The sequence below is a fragment of the Sus scrofa genome, chromosome 13 (assembly GCF_054392235.1).
Source record: "Sus scrofa isolate SSC_HxYL_T2T_F1_AM1 chromosome 13, Sscrofa_HxYL_maternal_Yorkshire_Landrace_v2.0, whole genome shotgun sequence".
Classification (NCBI taxonomy): domain Eukaryota; kingdom Metazoa; phylum Chordata; class Mammalia; order Artiodactyla; family Suidae; genus Sus; species Sus scrofa.
In genome coordinates this window covers 125,494,376-125,506,887 of record NC_139395.1, presented here as the reverse complement: position 1 = coordinate 125,506,887, position 12,512 = coordinate 125,494,376, and the positions used below count along the sequence as shown (strand labels likewise).

The 12,512-nt window shown below is 36.3% G+C and overlaps 1 protein-coding gene across 10 annotated transcripts in view; it reads right to left on the bottom strand.

The window, feature by feature from the left end:
• Positions 1–12,512, bottom strand: part of FNDC3B (fibronectin type III domain containing 3B) — a 338,529-nt gene that overhangs the window by 141,926 nt on the left and 184,091 nt on the right. For all 10 annotated transcript variants that reach the window (XM_084990280.1, XM_021069801.2, XM_084990279.1 and 7 more), the window contains 2 exons: positions 6,110–6,353; positions 1,848–2,138 (listed from right to left, as the gene is read on the bottom strand). In XM_084990280.1, the coding sequence (XP_084846406.1) occupies positions 1,848–2,138; positions 6,110–6,353 (535 nt within the window). The remainder of the gene's footprint in view (positions 1–1,847; positions 2,139–6,109; positions 6,354–12,512) is intronic.

The following is a 12,512-nucleotide window of genomic DNA, read 5'->3' as shown; positions in this document are numbered from 1 at the left end:
TGTGTTCAGAATAATTATACTCTGTCATAATGTAAAATGCCAAAATGTTTGTAAACACATGGACATTAGCAAACCATTCAGTATAAATTTCAATGCAAATCCATTTCCTGTCTTGTAGCCATGAGAGAATATTAAAACAGAGAGCAGCTTACACATTTAGGTATATGTGAAATGAAATAACTGCACATATAAGGAAGGCATTTTCTTCTGCCACAGTTAATTCACAACTACATTAATTTTATATGCTAACTTCAACCCTGCTTCATCTTATTTTCCTTTTCTTATTACATCTCTTCTCTTAGATCTTACTCAAATTTATTTTATCTGCCTCTGTTATATTTATCTATGTCTTTTGCCTTAAATCTTTTCTGATGCAAGGCAGGGCAAAAATTATTAAAGATGAATCAAGTAATCAAGGTAGTTCAAACTTCATAAGCTCTCTGTAGGTAGCTTAGACATTCTTTTTCTCTTTTCTACAGACTAAAAATCTCCTTAGGAAAACCAATGTCTAATTTTTGTGTGTGTGAATTCTCTTAAATGCTCATGATTTAAAATTGTAATGCTAATAATTTAATTTTAAAATTATAAATTTTAGTATCATTTGACTAAAAATTACTTTATAAAATATTAAATAAGCCATATACTTTTTTGTTTTGTTTAATAATTATAAGAATAATGCATAATAACTGCATAAAACTTGGAAAATACAGAAAAGAATAAAAATTAATAGAACCTGTAATACATTTCACTCAGAGAAATTCCTGTTCAATTTTCACTGTATCTTACCATGCTTCTTTTTAACACTATTAATTCACATGTGTAAATAACATGAGAAGAAATAGTGATGCCAATGTCTGGATTTACCTAATATCCCTCTGCCCTGACAGAGGCCAGTCTTCCCTACACGATCAACCATACACAAATTCTGCCTTTTTCATTCACAAACATATTTTCATAGATATAGTGCCTGTTTCTACCTGGATGAGGTCCAATAAGGAAGGAGTAATATTTAGTAGTGTTATAGTCAGTTCTTACCTTGTCATTTACTTATCTTTGTTTATTTATACATATAAACTTACCTAGCTTATCAAAATGTTTCCTTTTTTTACTTCCCTTAAGTCAGTCTTCTATTACTGGCCTATACAAAAGGCTTCCATTTTTTAACTCCTGTAGCATCAGAACAGGCTGTGTCTAAATCTAACCTAAAAACTTCACTTGAAACACACATACCTTCTTCGCCAAATTAATTGATCTACAGCCACAGGATTAGTCTACAAAAACCCACAAACCCTCTTGAGCTTATGTCTCCCTATATGTGGTGACCCAAATTCTTCCTTCTCATTCTTGGTCTATGAATATTTCATTCAGGATGCCAAACAACAACTGATGAGGGAAAAAGAAATACATTCCCTTATACAACGATAAATGACACTGCAGTGTGGAAGTAATTACATCTGGTTTTATGAGGTATAATTATTTTGAGATTTAAACTAGCCTTACTTAGAAAGAGTAACTGTTTTACTAAGGATCCCTTCCACATCTGTCTACTCAGAATCAAACAACAGAGACAAGCTAGTGTGAAAACACAGATACCTGTTTCTGAGATTAAGAAGAATGTTACATGGCACATGTGACCAAAGAAATAATATTTCTTTCATGAAGTATTAATAAAAAAAGAGATGATACAACATTCTATTCTTGATAAGCAAAAGCATGAGAAGGTCTACCCTATCATTCCTAGAAGAAAGATCAACTGTCATGAAATAACCATTTTAGGCAAAAGATATATTTTTTAGGATGTCCATCACAACAATTCGCTTTTTATGGCACATGTCTTTGAGCATTACCTTGCAAGTCTGCATCATTTGACTTTGGACTGCTTCTTGCTCGCCGCTCTGTTTTCTTAATGCCTGGCCCACCGCCACTGCCGCCTCCCCCGCCACCTCCGCCACCACCACTGTGGCCCTTCCCATAGCCATTGTACACAGTTGTGCAGTTGCTCTTGTAGATGGAAGAAGGAGGGCTGTTGAGGCGATTCTGGCGGTCAATCTGGCGGTCTTTCAGTTTTTTGTGCGGAGGCTTGCTGTACTGGTCTTCTCGGGTGATATAACTCGACATTCCATAGAGTGGTATAATTTCTAGAATGATGATTATGACAAATGCAAGTTCAGTCTACATTTTCAAAAATTATTAAATAGTCAAATGACTCCTGAAGGAAGAAGTTTAGCACATTACTAAACACAATATAAAAATATTTTTAAGATAATGATATGCATGGTATACATGTTTAAAATATTCCCATTCATTTCTAACCAATAAAGGAATAATCATTAAAACTTACACTATGTGTTCAGAAATGTTCCAGAAATTACGGAAAATACTGAGAAGACAAGGTTATTGTCCACCAAGACTTCATATTCTAACTGAATATGTAACTAAGTTAGACTTAGACTTTGCCTGTTAATTGTGTTTAGTACTTAGAGTATAAATTTAAAAAGTTAGAATTAACAAATAAAATATACCCTTAAATAATGTGTCCTTAGAATTAAGATACTTAAAAGTATGCGTTATCCTTATGGACAGAATGGCATTTCTATTGGAAAGTATATAGCAACCAAAATGTAAGGAGTTATCTGCTCCCCCTAGAAAAGCCAACATTTGAACAAAATGTACTAAAACAATGAGATGAGAAATTTCCATTAAAAATAATCAAAGCTCACAGAATCAAGGGAAATGTTTAAGGAGATTTTAGAGTGGTAAATATAAGCCATCTCTGCAACCTGGTGCCAAGCATAATACCCTATGGCCTTTAACTCTTATTTTAGGGTAATCAGGGGGCAAGACAAACTGACTTACAGAATGCCACCTTGCTTCACTATGCATAATTTTATATGGCTCAAAAGCATGGAAGCAGGCGTTCCCATCATGGCTCAGCAGTAACAAACCCGACTAGTATCCATGAGGATGTAGGTTTGATCCCTGGCCTTGCTCAATGCATTAAGGATTCAGTATTGCCATGAGCTATGGTGTAGGTAGTAGACATGGCTTGGATCCCGTGTTGCTGTGGCTGTGGCATAGGCCTACAGCCGCAGCTCCAATTTGAGCCCTACCCTGGAAACTTCCATATGTCACTGGTGCAGCCCTAAAAAGACCAAAAAAAAAAAGGATATGCGAGAAAAGCAATCTCATGATCTTAGGGGAAAATGTTTATATTAAATTTAAACATTTAAAGTAATTAAAAATTATATTTAGACATTAATAAGTGTGATAATATATAACACAGACATCAGGTCCTTAAATATTTATAAGAAAAAAAAAGGTCCCATATGCAGAGTGACTATATAAATTACCATCCAAATCTGAGTACTTCTGAGGGTGATTAGGGAGCACTGCTAATTATTTCTCTGGACACAAGACCTAAATCAGCCCTATGCTAGGCACACCAGGAATGTATGTTTACCCTACTAACTTAACAACTGATGTTTGAATTTTTCAATGGAAAAGCGCCACTTTTCATTTTCTTTCTGTTCACAAAGCTTGAGGAAGATCTTAAAAAAGCATATCCTTACAAGACAACCAATTTGGACTAGAGAAACACAACCCTATTCAAACAGAGCATGCCCAAATAAATCATGTCTAAATATACAAAATGAATGGTAAAGGCTTTAAATACCACAGTTCATTACATTAGAGATTTCAAATATTCAGCATGGGTACTAAAACAATAATATTTTAAAACATCATGAACCTTTAAAACTCATATGGTTTGAGAAATTAAATGTTTTTGTTTTGTTTCTTTGTGCATGTGCCTCACGGCACATGGAAGTTCCCAGGTCAGGGATCAAACCCACACCACAGCAGCGACAATGTCAGATCCTTAGCAGAGCCACTGCACCACAAGGAAACCCCATGAAACTAAATGTTTAAATTGCTTTTAGGTGTGTGAACATTGAGACCTAAGGGAAGAGAATATATGAATGTTTTTTTAATTTATAAAGCAAAGGATTTTTGTTTTCTGCTTTCTTTAATTTAGAATCAATGAAGGCTAAATTTTAGTCTATATTATTGCTCATGTTATTTTTAAAGATACTAAGCCAAAATAGCCTATTAAATTAAAACAACACAATTTTGTTCGTTTAATTCTTTTTTTTTTTTTTTTTTTAATTTTTTTAGGGCCACACCCGAGGCATATGTAAATTCCCAGGATAGGGGTCAAAACGGAGCTGTAGCTGCCGGCTTACACCAGAGCCAAAGCACTGCTGGATCTGAGCCACATCCACAACCTACACCACAACTCACAGCAACGCCGGATCTTTAACCCACTGAGGGAGGCCAGGGATCGAACCTGCATCCTCATAGATACTAGTCAGATTCATTTCTGCTGAGCCACGATGGGAACTCATGCTTAATTCTAATGATGGTTTAAATCATACTGTTGCCTAAAATTACAAAGGACACCATTCACAAAACAGTAACTGTGTGGCACCCTACTAAAAGACTGCTAAAATAAGGCCGGTCAGGAACTCTTGAGTCAGTAGCCAAAGCTTTTCACAATGTTATTTAGCTCACATCCAACCAGAAAACTCTGACATGCCCAAATATTTAATGTGTACCGTGTCAGAGTACTGAGTACCTTTCAAAAAATTACAATTAATTCTATTTTTTCAGTTTTTATCCAAATATTTTCATGGAATACGTCTAGCCTCTGATGTTTTGGAGTGTTATATTACTAGGCAAGAAGACTATATAGCATTAGAGAGTTTGGGGTGTTTTTTTAATGGCCATACCTGCAGCATATGCAAGTTTCTCGGCTAGGGTCAAATTGGAGCTGCAGCTACAGGCCTACACCACAACCACAGCAACACTGAACCTGAGCTGCATCTGTGACCTAAGCTGCAGCTTTCAGCAAAGCTGGATCCTTAACCCACTGAGTGAGGCCTGGGATTGAACCTGCATCCTCATGGACACTATGTCAAGTTCTTAACCTACTGAGCTACAACAGGAACTCTGCATTAGGGAGCTATTGATACCTTTATGAAATTATTGATTTCATCTTTTGCTATCATCCCTCCATATCCCATTATAACAGCACCTGATTCTTTCGAATTATACTAAATTTCTTTCTAACTACAAACAAAACAAAAAAATAAAAAGAACCCAAATTCTATCAAATTACAACAGGATACAGAGTATTTCACTTAAAATACTCATCTCAAATTTTTCTTTTGTTAATAAGAAAATATTCCAATGTGATATGAACATAGAGGGAAATATACATAATTGATGAGAGAAAGTGAGGTGATTGCTTCCCCAAAACCTAACAGGCATTTCTCATACAATTTACCTGTAAATCAACATAATAAATGTTTGAAGCAAATACACACTTCAATTCATAGTCAGACACAGAAAAAATGCTAGAGGTTAAAGTCTAATTTTACCCTCACTTATCTGGTTTCTCAGTATCCATTTTGATAAAGAAGGGCTTTAGACTAAACCAACACCAAGGTCAAAGACTCTTGTTCATTTCAAGGTAAGTATTTGCCTAACAACCAGTGAAACTGTGGCTGCACTCATGGCTATTCTTAAACTAAAAACAGGGTTCAGGAGCCACGTCAATAGCAAGTTCTGCCAATATTGGAACAGGGCATCCAGGAAACCCAAAGGTTACTGATACCCCACAGTCTACTATCAGTGGATATGGGGCACAAAACCCATTTTAATTGCCCTTCTACTGCCAGACCACATGGATGCCTAAGAAATAATATATTGCAGTTCTGTCTCAGGCCACTCTTATATAAAAATATGCTAACAGGACATGGGAACATATATGATAGATTGCTGCCCCTTTTCTGAAATAAGAAATGGCTACCCTACAACCTGTTCTCTGTGGGATGGCACAGGGGGCAGAATTTGAAAAAAAAAAATATAGAGAAAGAAAGAGATGCAAGTCAGGACAAAGAAAGAAAGAATTTCCCACAAGCTTTATTCAGCAGCTTTCCTCTCTTATGCTTATTACAGAAGAAATGAAGGGCTCTCTGGCTCTCTCGAGCTATTTAAGTGCTATAACTAATTCCAACAGCTCCCGACGTGATGCCAGCAATCTACTCACCTTGCTCGCCATATATTGTAGGGGGAAGATGATGCTGAGGAAAAAACTGAGGTGGCATATCTCCAGGTCCAGTAACAGGCGGGTAGTAAGCTGTGTGTGAGTTATGAATAAAATGCGGGTGGTGAGTCAGGTAGGGGGGTAGGTGATGGGTTGGAGACATGGCCGAGGGGTAGCTTGGGGGGTAACACTCAGGAGACTGGGGTGTGACCACCACCCGGCGGACTCCAGTATTGTCTTCAATCACCTACAGAAAATAGCAAAAAGAATGTAGTATATGTAATTAGCAAATATCCTGTAAATGTATACAGTATTTAAGTACTCCCCTCCTTAAATTTTCTCTCCATAGGAAAAAAAAAATTGTGCATGTTGAATTCTGGTTCTCTAATTCACCCAGTTATATGAGTTTTAGAAATAATCATATATAACTGTTAAAATTTATAAAACTAAGTGTTTCATCAACCACCCACTTCTGATTACACAAAACTATTTGGAGAGATCAACAGCTTGACAACAAATCTTGTCTTTCTCATAAAACTTTCATAGATGAAATCCATAAGATTTCTGAAGACTTTATCCAAGACAAGTGAATTTGATGAGTGGGTAAGGTGATTCTACGATGACTCTATCAGTTCAGTGGTTTTGGAGAAAAGAACAGACTTTCTGGGCCATGTAAATGTACTTTAGAGGGTGAGCTTCCAGACCTGTTTGGCAACACCAGACTCTAGTCCTGCTTTGGTGAGCACAGGTCCATGACACTGGGGGAACATTAACTTCAGAAACTATAAGAGTACCAAAAGGTCGTTTAATCTGGGACCAAGGTTGTAGATGAAATGAGGGGATGCTGACCCACCAAACAATTGAGCAACCCCAACTCAAGGACACCTTTCCTCCCAGGATGCCCTGATGTTGTGAAGAGGATGTGCTAACAGGCAGAGTCAGCCAATCAACATTCCATTTCTACTTTCTTCAAATGATTTTTTAAAAAATTCAACAAAGGAAGGTAACATAAGGTAATATAAAGTCAATATGTATTGCCTCTGTCGCCAACTTCATGCTAACTGCTACAGCATAAAATTTGTTGAGGCATAGGATAAGAAATAATACAACAGATATCATAATCAAAAGGTAAAGCTGTGGGGTACAGAGAACAAGGGCATGAAATAGCAGAATCAGAGCAGACTCCAGGGACCTCAGATTTGGTGGGGCTGGGACAGCTGAGCATGGCCCCTGTGTTAGGGCCCTGCAAGGCAGGGACAGCACAGTGACAGCACAAGAGTAAACCTGGAAGCTGGGGCCAAGCTTCCAAAGAGACCAGATGGCCTAAATAAAGCTTAAGACCATCAGGCATTGATAGGAAGGAAAGAAAGAAAGAAAGGAAGAAAGAAAGGGAAGGAAGGAAGGAAGACCACCCTGAAAATTAGGCTTGTATATTGAAATATGTTTCTCATTACACCTCAGGAGGCTGATTATAGGTCAAAATTTGATTTGATCATGTCTAAAACATTCTAATAAAAAATTACACTAAGCTTTTTGGAGGGCAGTTATGTTCACCACTATATCACCAACAAAAAAATTATACTGGGCTTTGTTTTTTAAAATACTGCTTGAGACAAAATGGCAAGTCTGTACTTTAGTGTACAAGATAGCTTTAACTTTAATTAATAACCATTAATCTTTATGTTAAGAGCACAAAAGTCTTTGCTTATTAATGAACCTATTAACATAATACTTTCAGAATTAACTACTATGCTACTATAAACTTCTTAAAATTAAAATTCTGAGTCATACTCCCTACTAAAGCTCAATGTATTCTTTAATAAATGTAACCTCTTCCAAGCCTTGGCAAGCTAATCACATTATCCTCATTTAGGTTGCTAATTTACAGGTGGATGGAAATAGTCCTTATACCATAACATTAGAAATTCTCAAATATACACTAATAATTATCATCAAAGCCTCTTCTTCTTTTTTAGAGATTTTTATTTTTTACATTATAGTTGATTTACAGTGATTTGTCAATTTCCACTGTACAGCAAATTGACCCAGTCATACACATACATATATTCTTTTTCTCACATTATCCTCCATCATGTTCCATCACAAATGACTAGATATAGTTCCCTGGGCTATAGAGCAGGATCTCATTGTTTATCCATAAGCATCTTTTTTTTTAATTGAGGCCATAGTTGAGTTATAATGTGTTAGCTTCTGGTGTACAGCAAAGTGATCAGTTATACATAAATATATTCTTTTTCATATTCATTTCCATTATGGTTTATGTAGGATATTGAATATAGTTCTCTGTGCTATACAGTAGGATCCTGTTTATTACATATATAGTAGTTTGTATCTGCAATCCCAGATTCCTAATTTATCCCTCCCACCCCCTTTTTCCTTTGGTAACCATAAATTTGTTTTCTATGAGTCTTTGAGTTTCTGTTTTATAAATAAGTTCATTTGCATCATTTTTGGATTCCACATATAAGTGATATCATATGATATTTGTCTTTCTCTTTCTGGCTTACTTCACTCAGTAGCATAATCTCTAGGCCCATACATGTTGCTGAAAATTGTATTATTTCATGGCTGAGTAATATTCCAGTGTGTGCGTGCATGTGCGCACATGCACACCAAATTATTATTTATCCATTCATCTGTTCATGAACATTTAAGTTGTTTCAATGTCTTAACTATTGTAAATAGTGCTATTATGAACACTGGAATGTATGTATCCTTTTGAATTAGAGTTTTCCCTGAATATATGCCCGGGAATGGGATTGTAGGATCATATTGCAACTCTATTTTTAGTTTGTTAAGGAGCCTTCATACTGATTTCCATAGTGGCTGTACCAATTTATAGTCCCACCAACAGGGTAGGAGGGTTCCCTTTTCTCTGCACCCACTCCAGCATTTATTGTCTGTAAATAAATGATGATGGCCATTCTTTTTTTTTTTTTTTTTTTTTTAGGGTTGCATCCATGGCATATGGAGGTTCCCAGGCTAGAGGTCAAACTGGTGCTGCAGCTGCCAGCCTACACCACAGCCAGAGCAATGCAGGATCCATCCAAGCCACAGCTCACAGCAACGATGGATCCTTAGCCCACTAAGCAAGGACAGGGATCGAACCTCCACCCTCTCATGGATACTAGTCAGATTCATTTCCCCTGAGCCAAAACGGGAACTCCATGATGGTCATTCCGACTAGTGTGAGGTGGTATCTCATGATAGTTTTGATTTGCATTTCTCCAATTAGTGATGTTGAGAATCTTTCATGTACCTATTAGCCTCTATATATCTGGAACTCCCATCTGTATATCTTTGGAGAAATGTCTGTTTAGGTCTTCTGCCCACTTTTTGACTGTGTTGTTTGGGTTTTTGTTATCAAGTTATATGAGCTGTTTGTGTATTTCGTTAATTAAGCCCCTGTTGGTCACATCATTTGCAAATATTTTCTACCATTCTGTAGGTTGGCTTTTTGTTTAAATGTTTACAGTTTCCTTTGCTGTGCAAAAGCTCACAAGTTTGACTAGGTACCATTTTTAACTTTTAAGCATCATCTATTTTGCCTAAAATGCAGAGCATATGATAGCACGTTGCACAATTTTAGAATAAATATGAGCTTTTCTTACCATCTGATAGAAACGTGCATTATACTGTAGTGTCCTCTCTCCCTCCACCCAACCACTAGCTATTAAGAAAAAAAAGTACAAAAGAGGGTGGGAATGTAATTGTAATGTATACATGTAAGGATAACCTGACCCCCTTGCTGTACAGTAGGAAAATTAAAAAAAAAAAAAAAAAAAAAAAAAAAAAAAAAAAAGTACAGAGTTCCCATTGTGGCCTAGCAGGTTAAGAACCCAAAAATAGTGTCCGTGAGGATGTGGGTTTGTTTCCTAGCCTCACTCAGTGGGTTACGGATCCAGCATTGCCACAAGTTGTGATGTAGGTTGCAGATGCGACTCAGATCTGGCATTGCTGTGGCTGTGGTGTAGGCCAGTTCCGATTTGACCCCTACCCTGGGAACTTTCATATGTTACAGGTGTGGCCATTAAAAAAAAAAGTCAGTCATATTACAGATGTCCCTCTTTCATGGAAACTTCATTCAATCCAGTGCTAGACACTGAAAGGTCCAGAGAAGCAAAGTACTTGTTTTCTAGAAACTTAACAATCTTCATTATTTCAGTCAATGTAAAAAACTTCCAATGGTTAAGCAGCCAATACAAACTTGACTGAGGTAGTAAAGTAAGAACTGGGTTCTCACTAAATATGAAAAACAAGAATAACCCTGGGCTTATAAACAGGGGTAGTATAATGAAGAGAAATTATTTCCATTTTATTATGTAGTTTCTGAGTTGTTAAAAAGGTTTTTAAAAAAGTAGGCCAAAAGCACTAACAAAAGATAAGAATTTTAGTCAAGAGGGGGTTAAAAGAAATATAAAAGAGATATAAACATACTACTATATTTTGTAAGAATAAGAATTTCCACTAATTACCAAAATAAATAAATCTAAAATATAAATTACTCTTCACAAAAAAATAGGTTTCCAGTTAGAAAACTAAGTAGCTTTTTGAAACCACAAATTGCCTGCATATAAGGAAATTGTTTTATAGCCTCAGTTTTAATTATCTTAAAATTATTCTGTAGTATCTGTGAAAGATATCTACTTACATGTATATAGCAAATGAGATACTTTCAGAGACCTGCTCACTTAACCAATCAAAGACTATTTTATGCCTAAAAATATTTTTAAGAAACAAAATAGTCTCAAATAATTACAGGCAAAAATCAAAACATTTGTTCTGAGTATTTTGTTTATTGTATTCCTATAATACAAATTGCAGCATATTTAATTATCAAATTCAGTTTTGATCTATGTGTAAAGAAATTATACCTATGTTCCTCCAACAAATAAGAAAGACTGAGGGGCAGTAAAAATGTACAAAATGATAAGCAACTCAGGAAATGATGGCAATAACATTTTTTATTTAAAAAATATAGTTCATAAAGAAATATATTACTGTAGCAGTAGAATTTAGATAGACATTAGAAATGAGAAAAAGTTCAGTCCAAAAATCCTGAGGCAATAAAAATGTGCCTTCGATCTTCAGAAGTGACCATGGAAAAGACAATTCATTTCCTTTTGAGGTGAATGAAATTCTGACAATGTCCAGAGGCAGACAAATCGCCTGCATTCAATTCAACAACTATTTCCTGATATATACTATGAGCTAAGCACTGGACATGCAATAGTGAGAAAAAAAATAGGTGCTAAACATCAATATTTGTCTAGTTAGCCTAAAAATAATACAAAGAGAAAAATTAGACTAAGTCCTAGTTAGTTCTGTTTGGAAATCAGAACAAAGTATTGTTTTTTCACACACCAAAACCAAGTATTCTTCGTCTAGACTTTTTCTGGCTCTAGGAACTCAATAGAAAGAGTTCCTCTTATAGAGAAGCACAGACCCTTGGAAAAAGATCACTGTTCTAGGTCCTCAGGTTCCCACCTATTACAGGCTGAATTATGTGCCTGCCCCCAGCCCTGGCCCCATCAATTCACATATTTAAGTCCTAACCCCTAGTACATGTGGCTGTATTTGGAGATAGGGCCTTTAAACAAGTAATTATGGTAAAATGAGGTCATATGGGTGGGTCCTAATCCAATACGACTGATATTCTTCTATGAAAAGGAAATTAGGACACAGACAGACAGAGGGAAGGTCATACGAGGACACCAAAGGAAGAAGGCCACAAACAAGCCAGGGAGAGAGGCCTTAAAAAAAACTGAACTGGTAGTCTCCAAAATTGTGAGGAAATAATTTCTGTGTTTAAGCCACCTGGTCTAAGGTACTTTGTTATGGGAGCCTTAGCAAATTAACACATTCAGCTATCAGGCCTCCTACCTTAAATTCTACCAGCCTTGTCAGCTTAATTAAAAAAACAAAAACCCAAACCCAAAAAAACCTCTCTTTAAAAAGTAACACAATTATCCTCCTGAACAAACACCCAGTCACTTTCCTAGAGCTAAGGAACAAAGTTATATTGATGGCAAAAAACAGCTACTTTGAGTCTTTATCATGTCCTTTTATTCTGCTCGATAAGTATTTACTGAGAAACTTCTATGAGGCTAGTTTTCTTTGCTATCCTGTGGCTTATACACATGGACGAGAGGCTAGAAAATTAGGTACAAAAAGTTAAATAGGGAGAATGTCTGCCTTCCTTGCCCCAGTGACTTTAGAAGTATGACCAAGAGAACAATTGAAACAAAATGAGATAGCCTAGGGCCAACAGCAAGGGGAAGCGCTAATGGGACAGCAAAGAGAGAGAGGAGAAAGTGAGTCACAGCCAGCGCCTGGGGTCAGCCACCTGCTTGTCACCAGTTATTTAACTCCCTTAACTATTGGA